This window comes from Cucurbita pepo, chromosome LG07, assembly GCF_002806865.2.
Source record: "Cucurbita pepo subsp. pepo cultivar mu-cu-16 chromosome LG07, ASM280686v2, whole genome shotgun sequence".
NCBI classification, from domain to species: Eukaryota; Viridiplantae; Streptophyta; class Magnoliopsida; order Cucurbitales; family Cucurbitaceae; genus Cucurbita; species Cucurbita pepo.
In genome coordinates this window covers 1,629,852-1,650,284 of record NC_036644.1, presented here as the reverse complement: position 1 = coordinate 1,650,284, position 20,433 = coordinate 1,629,852, and the positions used below count along the sequence as shown (strand labels likewise).

Below are 20,433 nucleotides of genomic sequence, written 5' to 3'. Positions count from 1 at the left end.
ACTTTTGGAGTAACAATTTAAACTTTTTACTATTTTCATCGCTATTAACGTTTTACCAATGATACTCTGCTCGGTAAAAGTTACCATAAAGTAAAAGAAAAAAACATAATTTTGTTAAAAAAAAGAAAAGAAAAAAAAACCCTAAAAAGGAAAGGGGAGGAGAGGGTAAATCCTAAAGAATAAAATAAATAAGAGGATTAGATGAGAGGCAAAAAAAGGCAACCGAAAAAGGAAAAAATAATTAAAAATAAATAAATAAATAAAAAGAAAAAGGGTAGGCCGGTCAGCTGGTGAGGTGGGGGCCGTGGGGCAGAGCTTCTCTGTTCCTTCTAGTCCACAAAAATGGAGCCTCTCACCCATTGATCCTTGACTCTTGATCCAACGGCCCAGATTTCCTCTCTCTCTCTCTCTCTCTCCTCCGTTTCTCTCTCTACTCTTCATTTTTCTCTGTTTTTTTTTTTTTTTGATTTATTGCTATTTGGGCGGCACCACTATAGAGGTTTTCGGAACGCCCCCGTTTTGTTTCTCTCTCTCTCTCTCTCTCTCTCTCTCTCTCCTCTTTTTCCGTTTCCCTTTTTCTTCCAATGAATCATAGTTGATATTGGGATTGCAAATCCACACCCCTTTCGTCCTCGGATCATTCCATACACGTTTTTGCACCTTTCTCCTCATCCCCTTTTCATCTCCCTCTCTGTTTCTCGCTTTGTCCATTACAGTTCTTCACCTTCTCTACTTCATCTCTCTTTGATTCATTCTTCTAATCTTCAGAATCGAGGTACAGATGATTTCATATGTTTTTCCCCTTTTTCGCCGTTGTTTAATCCTGGGTTTTGGTTCTTGCTTCGATTGATATCTAGGATTGGATTTTAGATGATACCCATCATGAGTTTGGTTCTGTTTTTTGAACAATTTATGGTGTTTTTGGTGTTATTTGGGTGTTCTTGTTTGACCCCTTTTCAGGTTCTGACATGAATTTTATTCTTTGTTTTCGTTTGCTTGATTATGATTTTGTGAAATTTTCTGTGGGGTGTTGTTGTAAACTCAAGTTTAAGCTATTCATGGGGTTTTCTTTTGATGATTGAGCGTTCTTTTTAAGCCCTTAAATCACGGAGCTATATTGTTTTTATAATATGGAGTTGGCTTTTTGTGAAGAACAATGAAGAACAGCTTTATCCTGGAAAAAAAATATATATGATAGCCTTCACTTTTTTGTGGGGATGGATTTTGATCACCTGACATATAGATTCCTTTCTCTTTTTATTTTGACTTTTAATCAAATTATCCTTGATTTGTTCCATTATTTGGATTAAATTGATCAAATTCTTATTTAAATTAGCTCTATAGACTGCTGTTCACGAGGATATAATCATGGTGGAACAATGTCTTTATGTTTGAGAGTTAGGTGATGAAGGAGACCTGTTAGAACACGTTCATCGTGTTCTTCGATGAAAAAAAAACGTTCGACTGTTACCAAAACTAGTTAGCTGTAGCTTCAGTTTCGTGTTGAGGTTAGAGGCATAAGGAATTCAGCAGTATTGGTGTGCTTGTTTTGTTTCGAGTTTAATGCTTGTTAGTTCATAGATGGACTGTCAAAATGATTAAATCTTAGTTTGATCAAGTACTGAAGCTTTATAGTCTTGTGGGTATAGTTTCAATTGAACGTTTCGTGATTCGGGTGTTAACGTTCGGTTAGCTGGTTTGTATGTTTGTATTTTAGATTAATCGTGAACTTGGAGTTGGATTTTCGGAGAACGTTCATCTTTATATCTTGATTTCGTCGCAGAGTCGAAGTATCGAAAATTTATCGTAGATGGATGAATACACTAGTAAAAGAGTTGCTAATGGATACACATCCAGAAGGGGAAGCAGTGCAGTGTTGAGAGATACTGCAAATAACCGAGATCAAGACGGTAAATATTGTAGCCGAATTGGTTGCAGTGGCAGGCTAAACTCCCCGAAGGGCGCTCGGAGTAGCTATTCGGAGAAACTGAAATCTCCATTGCAGTCATTTCGAACGTCTTCGAGTGGGAAAGAGATAGCTGGAAGTTCGTCTAGGACGTACTATGCTGTTCGAGGTTCGAAGAAGTCAGTAGCTGAAACTCAGAGGAAACTATCGACCCAATTAGAAACAGACTCTTCAGAAACTAGTAGCATTCAGGATGAGCCAGAGACGTCACATGTCGTCCCGTCGTCAAATGAACGGATACGAACAGAGCTTCGTGTTGGTCATAAAAGTTCTGACTCTGTCGTTGACACGATAATGGAACCAGGTAGCTCGAGTGTTGCACCAAAAGGACGACGGGACTTCAATAATCAAAGATCTGGGATGCGTAGTAATAAGGACACTCCGGCTAGTTCTTCTGTGTTGACGGGGTCGAAAAGTTCTCGCCCGACATCACGTGGCGGTGCAGGTAGGCATAGCTTGAGAAATTTCAGATGTAATTCAATAGCTGATGTCATTTTATCTTGTTGTTCTTCATCAGATTCAAATCTTAGTAAACGGAAGGATACAGCAAAAAAGAGGAATTCTGAAGCAGAAAGTAGTTCAACTACCAGAGGAAAAAAGACGAACGGATCATCCTCGGAAAGAAGGATTACGAGCTCCGGTTATGGCGTTTCTATATCCGATTCAAGAGGACCCAAAAACGGATCTTCGAACCGGGAGAACAACGTTGTACCGGGTCGGTCTAGGACATCAATCAACGGGACATCACGAGCAAGAACTCATGGCAACAGACCCGACAGAAACAGTACATTGTTGCACGAGTCACGGTCCATAATTTCTCAGGTTTCGCAAGGCCAATCCGATAGCTCGATAGATAATAACGCTCATGATGTCTCTACCGAGTTGATTTCAGATCTCCCAATTTCTTACAGAAGATCTGATAGTATCAATGAGAATATGCTTAATCATAGACCTGCTAGTCCTGCAGAACTCGGATTGGCTCGTTCTTTAACGACCCGAGATAGCTTTCGACACTACGGTATTGCAGAGGTACGATCCACGTTATCGATTCGTTCGTTTTGTGACGTTCAATTTCCGATATTAAAAACTTGGATCGTGTTTTTTAAGGTATTGTTGGCTCTGGAAAGGATTGAACATGAAGAAGAGCTAACATATGAGGTTAGCCAGTTCTTGATGATTTAGTATCATTAGTTCATTCATTCACTACAATTTGTTCTAACATTTAATCTTCTTTGCAGCAAGTAATTCTTTTAGAGACCAATCTTTTCCTCAGTGGCTTGAACTTCTATGATCAACATAGAGATATGAGGCTTGATATCGATAACATGTCGTATGAGGTGAGATCATCTAATCTCGATCTGAATCTATCTCGTATATTCGACCTTCGTGATGTATGGACTGTTTCATTGTGTCGGGTTGTTCATGTATTTGTATTTTTCGACTCTCTTGTGGTGGTTGATAGGAATTACTTGCTCTTGAGGAGAGAATGGGAACTGTGAGTACAGCGGTTACCGAGGAAGCGTTGTCGCAATGCTTGAATAGAAGCACGTATCGGTCTGGACATGTAGAGGATTCATCTGCAGGTGGAAGCGAGTATGAGGATGGTATCAAATGTTGTATCTGCCAGGTCTGTTTACATTAGCTGTTTATATAGTCGAGCAATACTGTGAGATCCCATGTTGATTGGAGGGAGGAACGAGTGTCAGTGAGAACGCTGGGCCTTGAAGGAGGTGGATTGTGAGATCCCACATTGATTGGAGAGGAAAACGAGTGTCAGTGAAGACGCTAGGCCCCAAGGGAGGTGGATTGTGAGATCCCACATTGATTGGAGAGGGGAACGAATGCTAGTGAGGATGCTGGGCCCTAAAAGGAGGTGGATTGTGAGATCCCACGTTGATTGGAGAGGGGAACGAGTGCTAGTGAGGATGCTGGGCCCCGAAGGGAGGTGGATTGTGAGATCCCACATTGATTGGAGAGGGGAACGAGTGCTAGTGAGGATACTGGGCCCCGAAGGGAGGTAGATTGTGAGATCCCACATTGATTAGAGAGAGAAACGAGTGCAAGTGAGGATGCTGGGCCCTGAAGGGAGGTAGATTGTGAGATCCCACATTGCTTAGAGAGAGAAACGAGTGCAAGTGAGGACGCTCGGCCTCGAAGGGAAGTGGATTGTGAGATACCACATTGCGTCCCCGATATCTGCTAGCGGTGGACTTGGGGTGTTAGTAGTTGAGTTTCTTGATCATCGACATGTTTGCAGCTGATATCGATTTGGTTTGTTTGCAGGAAGAGTACTCGAATGGAGATGAAGTCGGGACGCTGCGGTGCGAGCATACTTACCATGAAGGGTGCATACAACAGTGGCTGCGGCTGAAGAACTGGTGCCCCATTTGCAAAGCATCTGTGGAGGAACCTGCTTCAGCTTTGCCTTCATAGTTCGTTTGATTGTCCCTAAAATAAAGAATTAAAANAAAAAAAAAAAAAAAAAAAAAAAAAAAAAAAAAAAAAAAAAAAAAAAAAAGAGAAGAGGAGGAGGATGTTTAATCTTCTCCCCTCACCCAAAGATTTATTGTACATAGAAAATCTGTTATATTTAAACCTTCTTAATAAGCACAGGCCACCCTTCGGCTTTGAAGTCCGAACTCAGTGAATGAAATCTCCCGTTCTTGTACGTTCTTGTACTCCCGTCATAAATTTTCAATACTCTTATCTGAACTGTGAGAACCCACGTCGGTCGAAGTGGGGTATGAATCATTCCTTATAAGGATGTAGAAGAGAGCCAAAACGGACAATATCTGCTAATGATTTCTTCATTTGGTTCGAACAGATGATTAAACAAACGAATCAGAATCCAAACAAACAAATCGAACTATTGCATTATAAATGTTGAACTTTATGAACACAAATCTTTCTAAATGGAAATGCTATATGTTTGATAGCATATGGATCTTTATATCTAACAAAAAACCAAAAAAAATGTAAACATGATATACAGAAGATGGTATCTGCAGATTGTTGTCTGTTGATGAGTTATTCATAAGAATTCAAATAAGAACACTAAGATCTTACCCCAGTAGTTACCTCTCACCAAGAAGCTACAGAAACTGCATCTCTATGCAAAATTGTGTATATTTCCTCAGTGATCTAAATATACATACAAAGCTCGAGATCTTCGAATCACGGCTAACGCCAGTTCGGATGAGAAACGTAGGTCAATCACTGGTGGCATTCTGACTGCAAGCATCGAAGCTTAGTCACAGTTAAATGATTGCCAAGAACGAGCGTGGATTTTGACGTTCGACATGCTCATCATCTTCTAAAGCCAGCACTTTTACTCACACAGATGGGCATAGCTGAGAGGTCGTCGAGATCGATTTTCGATCCCTTTGAACCGTGATGGGACAATCAAACTGTGGAATGGGATAAATAGATCGATCAGAGTCGTTTCATTCTTCAGATGCACGCAGACAAATTTTCTCCATTAGCAAAGGCCAGTCTTCCCCAAGTTGTTTCGGGTTAAGCTCCATTGCTAGTTTGAAGTCGAGCAACGATATCGAGCATTGTAATCTGTGCTTGTACGTAGCTTCGCCATTGACATTGCTATGTCGTCCATGTAATTGATTATTAGGCAACAGGCCATTGATAACCCTCCCCTGAATCTGCTGCTTATGGGCAAGAGGTTTCTCAGGCTCATATGCAGGCCATGATGATCCAACCAAGTCAACACAAGAACGAATTAACTGCTTCAAATATACATCCAACACCTTATTCAAAATACTAGCACAATCTCCAGAAACACTGCCTAAGCCCTGTCCTGCAGCTATTTGTTCCATACGTCGTCCCAGCGACTCGGTATCCAACAAACGACCAATATCACTAATGCTAAAATCGCCCCCACAATCCACAGGTCTCGCTTTGCGAGCCCCGCCTATACTAGCTGAGCAAAAAGGAATCCCAAGAGGTGCAAGTAATCGACTCCGAAGTAAACTCAAGCGATTCGACTGTCCCGGGAAGATATGATTTCCTGCTGGTTGCTGAACACTAGCCTCGATATCGTTTTCAGGTAATTCAGCAACTCCCTGCAAATGCTGCACTGGTCTCTGATAGTCACACAGAGTTGCAACGTCATTATCCATCGTGATTTTACAGCTTCCATCGTTCTTGCCTGCTGATTGATGCGAGATGCATTCAACCATCCCGTTCGGTCTGTCCTTGAGTTTACGGTCACGAATCCCGGACCGGCTCTTTCTTGGAGACAATGGAAAACCTCCATTAAACCAAATGGGAATACTTTGAGCTGAAGTAGGAATTGGTGGTGCAGCTTTAGCTTGACAAGCATTCTTCAAAATTGAGTGTATCAATTGATTATGCAGCCAAAGATTTTCCCTCCCAAGAACACGACAGCATAGCTTATCAAACTCATTCTTACTCAGCTTTTGACTCAAGAACCTATTCAAGTAAAAGAAGTAACGTTTCGATCGATCGGTTCCGAGCTTCTTCACTATCTGAGATTTCAATTCACCCAAGTCAATTCTCAAGCTCTGCTGAGGTCGCATTTCTCAGCAGACAGAATCACACACCCTTTACAAAATCACTATTCAAATTCACCAAAAAAAAGGAAGAACACAAGAACATACAAAGCTCTCACTCCCACATATATCATCAATCAATGCATATTAATGTTCAAGATCAGTATCATTTTAGCAAGTTCCTTAAATTCATCGAACCAGATCAAGGAAATCCAGAAATGGATATCAACAGAATGGCAGCAATCATATTTCCAATTGATCCTTCCTTTACCTAACTACAAATCGCAGCTTCTCAAAACCACAACCCTAGAAGTNCCAGATCAAGGAAATCCAGAAATGGATATCAACAGAATGGCAGCAATCATATTTCCAATTGAACCTTCCTTTACCTAACTACAAATCGCAGCTTCTCAAAACCACAACCCTAGAAATTAAATCCACTACATGGCTCACTAAATCCCGCCAAAATTTCAAAATCTATAGCAAATCAATCGCAAATCGAAACCCTAACTTCGAACAAAGAAATCCAAGTTCAGAACACACGAAAAAACTTTCAACAACTAACGAAAACACGTATTGGCTCGACGAACCAATACAAACCGATCATTCTTTCAGCAGAATTCACAAGCGCGGAAGTTCGAAACACAAAATTTGGAAGTGGAAGAAAGAGATCAGTGATTCGCGCGAAGTTAAGTAGAGTGAACAGAGCAGAAATTGCAGAGATATGAAGCACATTGAATCTCGGCGACTAAGCTCAAAAGCATTTGAACAATAACCGGCATAGGGATTTCTTGAGCTCTGACCTTTGAAGAACTTGAGGAATTGAAGAGAAATTGAAGCTGAATGGGTCGGTCCGAATCTTCGGAACATCGAACAATCGTTTGCTTCCCTTCAACTCCCGTTTCTCTTTCTCTCTCTTCTTTTGTTTTTTCTCTCTCCTATAATTTAGAATTTATTTTAGCGAGTTCTTCGTTGGGTTTTTGTTGATTGTTATTACAACTGTTTGCTTCTGCGTAGCTATCTATATCTGCAATCTCTTCGTGTTCTTCCTCCTTTGCAGCTCTCTCCAAAACTTCTTTTTTTTTTTTTTTTAAATGTGAAATTTAAAAGTTTTTCGATTCATTTTTGTGGTTTTTTTGGGGTAAAAATGTGTTATTTGCAGATTTTTTTAGAATTTTGTGATAAATGTTTATAGAAAGTTTATTATTTAAATAATTATTACTATTTTATTTGGAAAAACGAGTATGTTATTCAATAATTGTTTAAATTAGATGTTATAATTTTCACATTATTTTATTTAAATAATGTGTATATATATGATAAATGACTTTGCCATGATATATTTAATAAAAGCAATATACTTATTTTTCAATTAAAAATTTTAATCTCAAAATCTCGAGACAAAAAATAAGATATTAAAAAGTAGTGTATTAATTACCTTTTATTTGGCTAAAATTGAGATCTAATATGATTTATTTATTTTTAAGTCGTTGATGGTGAAATATATTTATACGAGAATATAACTTTTGATAAGTTTGAATTAGGTCAATAAATTTTAAAAAAGTATAATTTTTTATCTTTGAATTTTGAAATTCTTAGAAACCGAGTGTCCTAGAGCACACAACTCCATTATTTCTACTAGCTCATCTATAGTGTGGAGAAGACACTTTAGGGACCATAAGCTTACAAAAAGGTTACAAAATACTTCCTTTTGAATTCAAATTACTAAAATACATATTTAAAGGGTAGTACAAACCTAGTTTGGTTTGTTTATTATAACATAGTATTTTAGACATGTAATATAAACCGGGTTAGAAACAAGAAGGATGAAAATCTCTCTCCACTTTCTCTCTAGCTATTTCACATTTAAATGGAGATTTCACAACGTGTTCGGGATAGTTTCTTGATCGTGGTCCTATTGGGTAAATGGGTACATGGGTATGTTTTAGTTGCAATTAAAATGAGAAATCAAGAGAGGGCAAATGGATTTAAAAACTTGGTTTAAATCTAAAAAGAAACCTCTTAAAAACATGAATTGACAGAATAACATAAGATAGGAAGGAAATAGAAAAAGAAAAGCAGAATTAATAATACATGAAATTTGTTTGATTTTGGTATTCATAAACCAACCAAACCACCAGGATATGCCATTTCTCGTTGCAGTTGCTTAATAAGAAATAACAAACTCTCTGAAGTTTGAGACTACAAACTTTTGAGCATAAAAACGAAAAGGGTTTTTTACCCCAACAACTTGTAATACAAAGCTTATATCTAACTTACTGGTAGCAGCAGATGTGGATTTTTGCGGCTCTTTAAACTGTATAGTGTTGTTGGATTGTGTCAATGTCAAGTCCTTTCAGCTTCACTACTGATTCCACATGCCCCTTCAGTGTGTGCAATTCTCGGAGCCTGCCCAGAGCCATAAACAGTGTTTATTTTAGGACCATTTTTCGAATGCTACTTAATTATTAGTTGGATAGAGAGAGAGAGAATGGGCGAGAAGGTCACCTGGCAACCTCAGCACGGCGCTTGGCTTGCTCTGCAATCTCTGAAAGCTCCCTGTAACTACTTTTCTCTGGGAAGAGATTGGAGTTCTCAGGTGGTTGTAAGCCATGTAGGGTCCTCTGTGCTGCTGCCCATTGTGCTTCTCTCTCTTCTTTCCCATAGTCCTTTTTCGTTGTGAACGCAGTCTGTGTAATTCAATGACAAGGGACCAATAATGTAAGGACGGTCCACAATCCAAAAACATAAATTTGTACGCTAATTTATAGAGGTGATCTGTCAGATCGCACATAAATCAATTGGAGAGGTGGACGAGTGACAACGAGAACGATGAGCCACGAAGAGAGTGGATTGTGAGATCTCACATCGGTTGGGGAGGAAAACGAAACATGACGTGAAACCTCTCCTTGGCAGATGAGTTTTAAAAACCTTGAGAGAAAGCTTGAAGAGGACAATACTTGTCGGTGGTAGACTAGAACTTATTGGATGAAAATCTCNTTTTAAAAACCTTGAGAGAAAGCTTGAAGAGGACAATACTTGCCGGTGGTAGACTAGAACTTATTGGATGAAAATCCCACCTCTGCTGATTTAGGGAATGTTCATGAGTTTATAATCAAAGAATACTCTCTCCATTGGTATGAGGCCGTTTGGGGAAGCACAAAGCAAAGCCACGAGAGCTTATGCTCAAAGTGGACAATATCATACCATTGTGAAGAGTCGTTTTCATCTAATAGAATTGTTACAAATGGCATTAGAGTCAGACATTGGGCGATGTGCAAACGAAAACGTGGGACCCGAAGGGGTGGATTGTGAGATTTCACATTGATTGGAGAGAAGAACGAGTGACAGAGAACACGCTGGATCTCAAAGGGATAGATTGTGATATCTCATGTCGAGGAACGAGTACCAACAAGGATGTTGAGCCTTAAAAGGAGTGGATGGTGAGAAATTCCACCTCAGTTGGAGAAGAAAATGAAAGGGAATGGGCCTGGACGGTTACATGATCATTGGACGGACTAGATCGAGTTGAGACATTTTTAATAATTTGGTTGTAATTCTTTTTTTTCAATGAACTTAATCCAACCCTAGTAATTAAGAAAAGAAAACATACCTTGTTCTCGAGAAGTGTGTCCCAAGCCTTGCCGCTGTGAGCATACCGGATACCAAATTTCAAAATATCGAGAGGGATATACGTTACGATGCTATAGAGCCAGATAACACCAGCCCAACCCCATCCCATTCCTTTTATCCTTGCAAACTCCCAATTTGCATAAACAGCGATCACAGTTGCCACCTGTCAGTTACATTAGCTGACATCAGCACATCTAAAACCAAACCAAACCAAACCTAACTCATCTTTGATGTGATTTCAACGTCTCCCTTACCAGCTGAGCAATGATGAAAGCTCCGACAAGGAGCAGTCCAGGACGTTCCATAAACGACCAGCTGCGAGACCTTGTCACAAAAATAAGTGCCTGACTTATTATGCTCACTTGAAGGTACAAGGCCGCCATCAATTCTTGAGGACTGTCTCTCAAGGGTTTCACATGAAATTTTTCCTTCATAAATTAATGCAAACAAGACCCATCGTTAATAACCCAGACATTATGATATATTTGAATGTTTCATTACAAGAAATTAAAAGAAAATTCTTACGGAGAAAAAGTTGGTATCTTTGACGGCCCAAAAGAATAATACTGTCATTAATGCCAAGTATCCTCCAAGGACAATGCCTGTTCCAAAAATCTCCTTTAGTTTCCAACTATCAGGCTGCGGAGATGGCTTTACTCGATCCTTTGAAATTGTCATAATTGTTCCTTCAAGTAAAGCACAAAAAACAAATCAGAAGCTTCATCCTAGTAAGTGAATAATGGTTGGATTTCTATTCGTGTGAACTTACCATCATTCAGAATGGCTATTATTAAAACCATGAAGGGAGCGAAGTCAAACTTCCAAATCAAAGCAATGAACATGAATCCAAACTGCAACATTCAAAGTTTGTACGAAGAAACAGTGTTAGAGATTAGAAGAATTGGGTCGTGTAATTGATATCACAACATGTTCTATATTCACTTACCACTATACGAATGGTAATCGAAACTGCATAAATCTGCAGAAGATAGCAAATAATTAAATCGGAGGAATCACGACTCTTTACCATAGTATGATATTGTCTATTTTGATATACTCCATACTTATAAACTCATGATCATGCTCTAAATTAGCCGATGTGGGACTCCCTCCCAATAATACTCGAAAAAAAAAGTGAACTAACCGTGTAATTCTTCATCCTCTGAAAGATAGCCCTGCTGGTTAGCACGGCACTAATAATTACACTCAATCCTGGTTCTGTAAGGACTATATCTGAAGCACTTCTAGCAGCATCGGTAGCATCAGCAACAGCAATTCCAATATCTGCCTTCTTCAAAGCAGGAGCATCGTTAACACCATCTCCTGTCATTCCACATATATGCTTCCTTTCCTGCAGCCTTTTCACAATTTCATATTTGTGTTCTACACAATGCAAAAGAAAACATTAGGAAAGCAAATGGGATTAATCTTTTAAAGACGTAAGAACTATTAGTAATCACGACCCTCCACAATGGTATGATATGATCTCATGGCTTCGTGAACGCAAATGGGGGACTCCCACCAACAATTCTCGACAAGAACATGAAAGCAAAGCCTACCTGGAAATACTCCTGCAAATCCATCTGCCTTCTCAATCAACTCATCCACAGGAAGTGAAGCAATAGATTCATCCTTGTCTTGACCAAGTAATGAAGAAGAAGGGTACATATTTGTTCCCATACCAAGTCTACGCCCTGTTTCCTTGGCAATGGCAAGTTGATCCCCTACGCGTTTCAAAGAACTTTACGTGAATTAATGAATTACACGAATTGGAAAATGCATTCGCCAAATCATTCTTTTTATACATACCAGTAATCATCTTGACATTTACTCCGAGGTTCAGAGCTCTTCTTATGGTTTCTGCACTATCATGCCTAGGAGGATCAAAAAGAGGCAACAAACCCACAAGCTGCCATGGTCCTCCATGGCTATCTTTTGATTTTTCAGGTACTTCCTACGTAGATGTTAAAAGAGTAAGATAAGCATTCAAATCAATAGGAATAGGAAAAAAGCTATAAACTCTAAAAAGACCTGTCTTGCAACACCCAATGAACGAAGTCCACGTTCTGCAAACTTGTCAATCACTGCATGAACCTTTCTTCTAATGTCTTCCCTGGAGTTGCAAAGATTTAGGATCTGCTTGAAAGAAATTTGCAAGATGATCAGTTACTTCATTGACCTTCCATGAACTGCTAATCTTAAAAGGCTATTACCTGCTCAGGAGCGCCTTTGCTTACTCGGTGCCAATGTCCATCGGAGTCAATATAGGTTAAGGCAGTTCTTTTGTCAACAGGATTGAATGGAAGGAAATGTACCTCCCTAATTCCTGCTCGTGCCTGAAAAGTTACACTATACAAGTAATATGAATCTAATGTCCAGATCTTGGTTTAAGAAAGGAAGATCAAATGCAGCCAAATTTCACCTCTTTGGGATCTGCAAGCATTCCAACTATAGCTGCATCAATAGCGTCCTGATTCTCTGTTCTTGAAGCCCTGGCTGCAAGAAGAATAACATACTCTTTCTCAACGCCCTTGACAAACACTTCGATCAAGCTTCTGTCTACCGTTAGCTTGTTCAGGGTTAGAGTTCCTGTCTTATCGCTGCAGAGGACATCCATGCCAGCCATTTCTTCAATGGCTGTCATTCTCTTTGTAATGGCACCCTGCTGAGAAAGCCTATGAGAGCCAATGGCCATTGTAACAGACAAAACGGTTGGCATTGCAATAGGAATTCCACCAATCAAAAGCACCAGTAAATTGTCAATTCCATCTCGATACTTGCGTCGTTGTATTGGGTACATGACTATGAGTTCGATTAGTATTCCAACGGCGATTGAGCAAATACAGAAATTACCAATAGCAGTAAGAACTTTCTGGAAATGTCCAACTTGATTGGTGCTATCTACCAAATGAGCAGCTTTGCCGAAAAATGTGTGGACACCAGTGGCAATCACGACTGCTTCTATTTCACCCTGTTTACATGTAGAACCAGAAAATACTTCATCTGAAGGGTTCTTGGTGACTGGGAGTGATTCTCCAGTTAAAGCAGATTGATCAATCTTTAAAGGATCACCCTCCAGAAGACGGGCATCTGCTGGTATTATATCCCCAAGCTTAATGCTGATAATATCTCCAGGAACAAGAATAGCAGCCTCTTGCTCACTCCAACGACCATCTCTTAGAACCTATAATACATAAAAGAAAATAATTGAGAAAACACTCGAGGACGGAAAAACCTAATGTAACAGTCCAAGCCCACAATTAGCCGATATTGTTTTCTTTAGGCTTTCCCTATCAGACTTCTCCTCAAGGTTTTAAAATGTATCTACTAAAACAAGGTTTTCACACCCTTACAAAGAATGCTTCATGATCCTCTCCGACTGATATGGATCTCCTAGAGAGGCATGAAAAGTATGTTAAAGAGGCATGAAAAGTATGTTCTGCTTTTACCTTAGTTTTGGGAGCAAGACCAGCCATGAGTGCTGCAGCCGCGTTACCAGCATTGTTTTCTTCAATAAAACTTATGGTAGAGTTGATAAAAAGTAAAGCAATGATCCCCACAAAGTCTTGCCAGTCTGGTGGTCTTCCACCACCATTTGCCAAGACTATAGCCATTAAGGCAGCAGCTTCCATAACCCAAGATAAAGGATTCCACATGAAACCCAAAAACTTGAGGAGTTTGCTTTCCTATATGTATGGAAGGAGTCAAGTGAAACAATTAAGCACATTCAATTGCAGGAACTTTGAGAAATAATATTTATGCAAGGGTAAAGCGTAAGAAAAAAACATGCAAATCATTGCGCCGTATATAAATTGAATTATACCTTCTTCTCTTCTAGTTTGTTGGGTCCGAAAACTTGAAGCCGGTGGGCTCCTTCCTCTGACGTCAGACCTTCTCGTGTACATTTCAACTGTTCGAACACTTCCTCTATTGGAATATGTTCCTGCAGATCACAACATATGCCACTTCACTTACTACTACTAGCCGACCAAAATAACGAATTCAAGCGAAAGAAAGACACAATGTTCATCTAACAGAATAAGAAACACTTGGGAGAAGACAACCCGCCCCCAAAAATCACCCTCCCAATGCCAAATTGCCTCCAATCATCATGTTGATCCAATGGTCAAGGCCAGGTGATCAGGAAAGAACACGTAAATAATAAAGGACATAAATAAAAAGGTTCTAAGTTCAACAACCAAATATAAATATAATGCAAACCAATTTTTAAATTATGATAGTAAAACAAATATGACAGTATTAGTTCATCATCATAAAACTGAATCACGTGACAATCAACGCCCCGGCTGACATGTAAACTTATCATGAGTCAACCAATAACCAATTCTTTTAGACCTAACAGAAATGGAAAATATTTATTTAATATCAACAGAATATGGATAAAATTCTACAACTTCTATTCCCTTACTTAACGAATATCAACAATGTTCAGACATCAGCTTAAAAGGCTAGACGAAATCTGTGCGGCACTTGAAACTAGTATTAGTTATTTTTCCAGGCTTTCACCTTTTAACACAAACATATAAAGTAAACTTTTCATGTCTTAAATTTATCTATCAAGCAAATATTAATTTTACAAACGAAAATTTCATTAAAAAAATAAAAAAATCAATTAAAATTATCATCATGGTGCAACGAATAATCTTTTTTTTTTTATACTAAATAATAAATAAATTATCCATAAGATTAAATGGACATCAAAGAAAGCTTTATTAGCTAACTTTGATCTCTTTGGATCTCTTGGAAGTTGGAACTCAATTAGTTTTATGGGAAAAAACAATTTACAAGAATATCGTAAACATCCTTCGAAATATGAATCTTTCCCACTGTATCAAAAATAAAAATAATAAAAAAAATGAAAGGCACAGTAATCCATAAAAATCGCTTAAAATTCCTCATTAAAATTATATTAAAAAATCATCAATCTAAATTGTTCTGGTAGCCACGTTCCGTAGAAGTGCCAAGCCTCCAAATTAGGGTTTTTCTTATTTTTTTTAAGTGAACATTCAGTTTCCAGTTAACTTTACATGGTTCTCGAAGAATAAAAACTTCCTATCACGTGGTCCACACATAAAATATAATACCAACAATAAAAAGGCAAAGTATCATATAATAATATTAATAATAGATTATTCCATAAAATCATTTTGATAAAATAGTAATTTTATACAGGTAAATATATGATAGAGAAATTATAAATATATTTCATGTTTGCATCCATCAATTATCAGAAGACATAATTTTTAAAATATAAATCCAACAAAAATTTCTTTTAAAAAAAGGCACCTGATTTTGGCAATTTTATGAAATAATCTGCGTTTAAAATTCTAGGATAGCACCGAACTACGGCATTTGGCCACACCAATTTGTAAAAACATCTGGACTGTTCATGACTGCCACGTGTCCATAATTTACTGGGGCCCTCGCATTGAAATTTTCGGACGGTTTAAACAGCTTCTAAAAAATTCTGATGTATTAAACTTTTAAGTCCGCCAAATCGCCGGCGAAATCACGGCGTACAAAGATCGTATGATATAACCCTTAAAAAATACTGAATATATTATATATTAATACATAATTACAGTCATAGATATGTTTAAAAATAGAAATTAGAAAAACAAAATTATATAAATTTCTCTTTGGATAACAGTATTTCTCGGATATATAATACCTTTATTCTACAAAAATATATACCTAACACAGTATTTTTCACCTGCTTTTTTAAAGATAACATGCCGATAAGGAAGAACATGAAAATAAAATAATCGTTTTATATTTATTTAATTTAATATTTATCTTTTTGCTAAATAATGAATACAATAAATTAATTAAATAGAAGATAACAAAATTAAAATCTGTAAAATTACTAAAGAAATTTAAGAAGAAGAAAAAAAAAAGTGGAGAGTCGGAGGGACTAGACTCTACAAGGTGAAAAACGTCGTTAGGCCTGATGTATAGCGCCATATTTTCAATCGTATAACGAAAACAAACGATCCAGTAAGGAGAGTTACAAAGAAACGTCCGAATCGATAGTTCACTCACGCAGCGATGAGAATACGGTTATAGAATCAACGCAAACAAGTAATCGCACAGAATACTCACAAACTAAACCTTCTCGGCCGGTAAAACAACAACATGCAAACGCAGAGAGAATCCGAGTTCATTTATCAGCGATTCTAATTAAATTTCTCAGCAACCAAACACAGAACGCAGGAAAATAGCAAACGAAATAAACAAGAAAAAAGAAAAGAAGTATCAGTACGCACCAGATCAACGGCCTCGTTTTTGATCTCCTCAAGAGTGATGGCCTTATCGCCGCCCATTCTCGAAGAGCGGAAATGAAGTTAGCTTCAAGTCCGATGAGAAAAAGTGCAACGGAAAATTACGGAAACTCCACGAGATTCATTGAAGAATCATAATGGCCGCCATTAGAGGAGGAAAAAGGAAAAGAAAGAAAAAAGGAAGTAAGAAATGGAGGGTTCACGAATGTTTGATTGGAGGATATCAGTTAATTAGGGCAGTGAAGAAAGTCTGTGAATTCTGTACCCACTTTTATAGTAGCTTCGGCGTTTGAAGTCACGCTACTTTAGTGGGGCCCACTTACCAACGCCTTTTATTGCCTTCCCGCCATGTTAGCTTACTACACGCGCCTCTTGTTGGATTGACATACACGCATCTCAAAATTTCCTAGTAATTTTAAATTTTATAAAAAATAAAACCTAGACTTAAAACGGCGTCGTTTCAAAGCATACAACATTAAACCTAATTAAAAATTAATTTTAAAAACAAAATATTAGTACGACTTGGACAGGACGGGTTACGCTGCACTAGTTCCGACAAAAAACTCATTGCTTCTCTACCGTACACGTGGCAGATAGAATTTATTTATGTATTATATTCATCAAAAGTCAACTTTTTTTTTTTATTAATATATATATTTTAATTAGGTTCATTTATTTCTTCAATTTATTTTATTTTAGCTGATGTAAAATTAATTATCAATTTAGTTCCTATTATTTCAATTTATTAATTTTATTTAAAATCTAAAATTGAGTAAAAAAAACAAAAAAATAAATTTATTTATTTATTTATTTATTTATTTATTTCTCTAATTTCACTCATAATTCATGCCCTTTTAACACGTGAGAGCAAGAAAAAAAGGAAAGGGTAAAGAAAAGAGATGCCCGTGTGTTAAAAGAGGGTAGAAATTGGATACCTTTCTATTTTCTTTCAATCCTTTAGAAACCCTAATTGTATTGCTTGTTGGTCCTAAATTAGGTTAAATTATAAATTTGTTGAACGTTTTTGTAACGACTCAGGCCCATCACTAGTAGATATTATCCTCTTTCGAGGTTCTCTCGCTAGCAGATAACAAATATTGTCCTTCTTGGGCTTTCTCTCGCTAGCAGATAACAAATATTGCCCTTCTTGGGCTTTCTCTCGCTAGCAGATAACAAATATTGTCCTTCTTGGGCTTTCTCTCGCTAGCAGATAACAAATATTGTCCTTCTTGGGCTTTCTCTCGCTAGCAGATAACAAATATTGTCGTTTTTGGGCTTTCTCTCGCTAGCATATAACAAATATTGTCCTTTTTGAGCTTTCTCTCGCTAGCATGGACTTTCTTTTGAACCTTTTTGTAACGACTCAGACCCATCGCTAGTAAATATTGTCCTCTTTCGGCTTTCTCTCGCTAGCAAATAACAGATATTGTCCTCTTTGACTTTCTCTCGAGAGGAATATTGTTCTCTTTGAGCTTTCCCTTTCGGGCTTCCCCTCAAAGCTTTAAAACATGTCTACTGGGGAAAAGTTTCCACACTCTTATAAAGGGTATTTTGTTCTACTCCTCAACCAACGTGGGACATCACAATTTTTTACCTCTTAATAAAAAATAAATAACTAGTCGAAATATAGTTAAGAGAATTTAAAATGTGTCGATAATAGGTCTTTAAGCTTTCGAAGCTATGTTCGAAACATTCGAGAATTTTGCATCAATTCTCAGTTATGTATAGACGGTATAAAAAATCTAGACCCACTATCTGTAAATCGTAAATTATTTAAAATTCGAGGATTTAAGGGCTATAATCATAAAAATTTATGAGGAATTATATATTTTAAATGACACCTATTTTTAAAAAATAAATTATTGTAATAATAAAAATAATAATAATGGTTTTATGATATGTAGTTAAAAAGGCAATAAAATTACACCAAAAAAATTGCGAGAAAATAAGCATAATTTAACGGGATCGTGCTCGAGTCGTTGTAATAGAGTGAATTTGAAGAAGGATCACGAGTTCGAATATCTATTTAATTTTTTTTTTATTTTTGGGAGAAAAAATGAAAAGGGTTTTAATTCAGATAAATCATGAGAGAAAGAAAGAAGAGAGCATGTGAATAAATTTTAAAAAAGTATTTAAAAAGTAAATAATATTATTAAGTGAAAGCCAACAGCCCATTTCTATACGTGATTCCTCGTGACCACTTTTTTTTTTTTTCTAATTAAATTTATATTTATTTAATTTAATAAAAAAATAAAAAAAATAAAAAAATAAAAAATAAAAGTAGTCATGAAAATCATGACTATGAAAGAGTCTTGGCTATTTGGTTGCCCATTTATAGGTAATTATTTATCAAATTGAAAAAAGAACCAATAATTTAAACTTTGGATTTTTTTAGTTCAATAATATATATGGGCACGGGAGGAACCTCGGACCTCTCTATCGATGACTATACTTGTAACACATAAGGCTACCGCTAGCTGATATTGTTCTCTTTAAGCTGTTTCTTTAGGACTTCCCTTTGAGATTGTAAAACGAGCCGATTAAAGATTGGTTCTTATACCCTTATAATAAATGTTTTGTTTCCCTCTCCAATAATTGTGAGATCCTACATCGGTTAGAGAGGAGAATGAAATATTATTTATAAGAGTGTGAAAACTTCTCCCTAACAAATGCGTTTTAAAACCTTGAGAGGAAGCTCCAAAGGAGAAACGTAAACATTGGTGAGAATCCAATGCCCCGAAAACCTAAGAGTTCCTCTACAGGGTTCGTTCACCCCAAAAACCTAAGGGTTCCTCTGCATGGTTCGTCCACGGAGGGTGAGACAGGGCCTAAGATCAGGGCCCTCTGCAGTGTGAGACAGGGCCCTCTGCATGGTTCGTCCTGGTGAGAATCCAATGCCCCGAAAACCTAAGGATTCCTCTGCATGGTTCGTCCACGGAGGGTGAGACAGGGCCTAAGATCAGGGCCCTCTGCAGGGTTCATCCACGGAGGGTGAGACAGGGCCTAAGGGACAGAGGAGGCTACTCAAAGAAGACAATATCTTCGTGGGCTGAGATTGATTTATATTATAAAAATGGGAGATGGTAGTTGGATTAACGTATGTATTTAAATATTTAATTTTTGCTTCGAGTTCGACCAAAAAAAAAATTTAAAATTACAATTTTGAAAGAATAAAATAAAATAAAAAAAATTAAATAAAAAAAATGTTAAAGGTGAAGTAAAGAATAAGGGTTGTAATTTTGAGTGTATAATTATCACATAAAAAATATTCTTTGGAATGGAATTACGTGGCGCATTGTGTGAGCGTGTGGGTTGCTGCTTTGAAGACTGTTTTAAAACGGCATTGATTCAAAATTGATTTCAGAATCGCATCTGATTCTGAATTTTACCAATTTGCTCACTCAAATAGCCTCAGATTTCCACTTTTACAAAGTTATCTTTTCATAAGGCTTTTGAATAATATTCGCTACCTTTATAAACTAAATTATTAAATTCGATGCAATTGGAAGAAGGGAGTTTTTTTTTGGTTCGTGAAGTTTCTATATAGATATGTGTTGATTCCATAGAGTTGTGAGATGACACGATGAGCTACGACACGATGGGAAGTGGCAGGCCATGGGAGTTTCAAAATGGACATGTGTTTATTCAATGGAGTTGTGAGATGACACGATGAGGAGTAGACCATAAAGTTTCAAAATTTTAAAAATGCTTATTTAGCCGATGTTGTCTTCTTTGAATTTTTTTCTTTCGAGTTTTCGCTCAAATTTTATAAAACGTGTACTATAGAAAGGTTTCCACACCCTTATAAAGAATGTTTCATTCCCCTTTCCATCCAATGTAGGATCTCATAGTCAACCCCCCTTCGGGGCCAAGCATCTTCCCTAGCACTGGTTCTCCTCTCCATTCGATGTGGAATCTCACAATCAACTCCCTTTCGAGGACCAACGTCCTCACTAGAACTTGTTCCCCTCTCTAATCGATGTGAAATCTCACAATCAACCTTCCT

At 37.4% G+C, this 20,433-nt stretch overlaps 3 protein-coding genes across 3 annotated transcripts; 1 reads left to right on the top strand and 2 right to left on the bottom strand.

Annotated features, from left to right (window-relative positions):
• The first annotated feature begins 495 nt into the window (after positions 1 to 495).
• LOC111798563 (E3 ubiquitin-protein ligase MBR2-like) lies at positions 496 to 4,634 on the top strand. Its single transcript, XM_023681800.1, has 7 exons — positions 496 to 775; positions 1,784 to 2,411; positions 2,484 to 2,995; positions 3,074 to 3,124; positions 3,205 to 3,303; positions 3,429 to 3,593; positions 4,250 to 4,634. Exons 2-7 carry the CDS (start codon positions 1,811 to 1,813, stop codon positions 4,397 to 4,399), a joined length of 1,578 nt encoding a protein of 525 aa, XP_023537568.1. The 5' UTR covers positions 496 to 775; positions 1,784 to 1,810; the 3' UTR covers positions 4,400 to 4,634.
• Positions 4,635 to 5,409: 775 nt separating this feature from the next.
• On the bottom strand, positions 5,410 to 6,519 carry LOC111798750. The gene has a single exon (XM_023682074.1). The coding sequence runs from the start codon at positions 6,517 to 6,519 to the stop codon at positions 5,410 to 5,412; it is 1,110 nt and encodes a 369-aa protein (XP_023537842.1).
• A 2,038-nt stretch (positions 6,520 to 8,557) lies between these two features.
• On the bottom strand, positions 8,558 to 16,662 carry LOC111798535 (plasma membrane ATPase 4-like). Its single transcript, XM_023681753.1, has 16 exons — positions 16,413 to 16,662; positions 13,949 to 14,068; positions 13,575 to 13,811; positions 12,548 to 13,309; positions 12,339 to 12,461; positions 12,157 to 12,261; positions 11,935 to 12,079; positions 11,685 to 11,849; positions 11,270 to 11,508; positions 11,072 to 11,104; positions 10,895 to 10,976; positions 10,651 to 10,811; positions 10,380 to 10,553; positions 10,106 to 10,288; positions 9,001 to 9,182; positions 8,558 to 8,901 (listed from the first exon to the last, which is right to left on the bottom strand). Exons 1-16 carry the CDS (start codon positions 16,467 to 16,469, stop codon positions 8,805 to 8,807), a joined length of 2,865 nt encoding a protein of 954 aa, XP_023537521.1. The 5' UTR covers positions 16,470 to 16,662; the 3' UTR covers positions 8,558 to 8,804.
• Positions 16,663 to 20,433: the final 3,771 nt, after the last annotated feature.

Excerpts from the sequence above, each read along its gene's own strand:
- LOC111798750 (XM_023682074.1), bottom strand. The coding sequence starts at position 6,519 with ATGCGACCTCAGCAGAGCTTGAGAATTGACTTGGGTGAATTGAAATCT.
- LOC111798563 (XM_023681800.1), top strand. The coding sequence starts at position 1,811 with ATGGATGAATACACTAGTAAAAGAGTTGCTAATGGATACACATCCAGA. Across the intron at positions 2,412-2,483 it reads GACATCACGTGGCGGTGCAG|ATTCAAATCTTAGTAAACGG; the intron begins GTAGGCATAGCT and ends GTTCTTCATCAG. Across the intron at positions 3,304-3,428 it reads TCGATAACATGTCGTATGAG|GAATTACTTGCTCTTGAGGA; the intron begins GTGAGATCATCT and ends GGTGGTTGATAG.
- LOC111798535 (XM_023681753.1), bottom strand. The coding sequence starts at position 16,469 with ATGGGCGGCGATAAGGCCATCACTCTTGAGGAGATCAAAAACGAGGCC. Across the intron at positions 13,310-13,574 it reads GTCTTGCTCCCAAAACTAAG|GTTCTAAGAGATGGTCGTTG; the intron begins GTAAAAGCAGAA and ends TATGTATTATAG. Across the intron at positions 10,554-10,650 it reads AAGATACCAACTTTTTCTCC|GAAAAATTTCATGTGAAACC; the intron begins GTAAGAATTTTC and ends TAATTTATGAAG.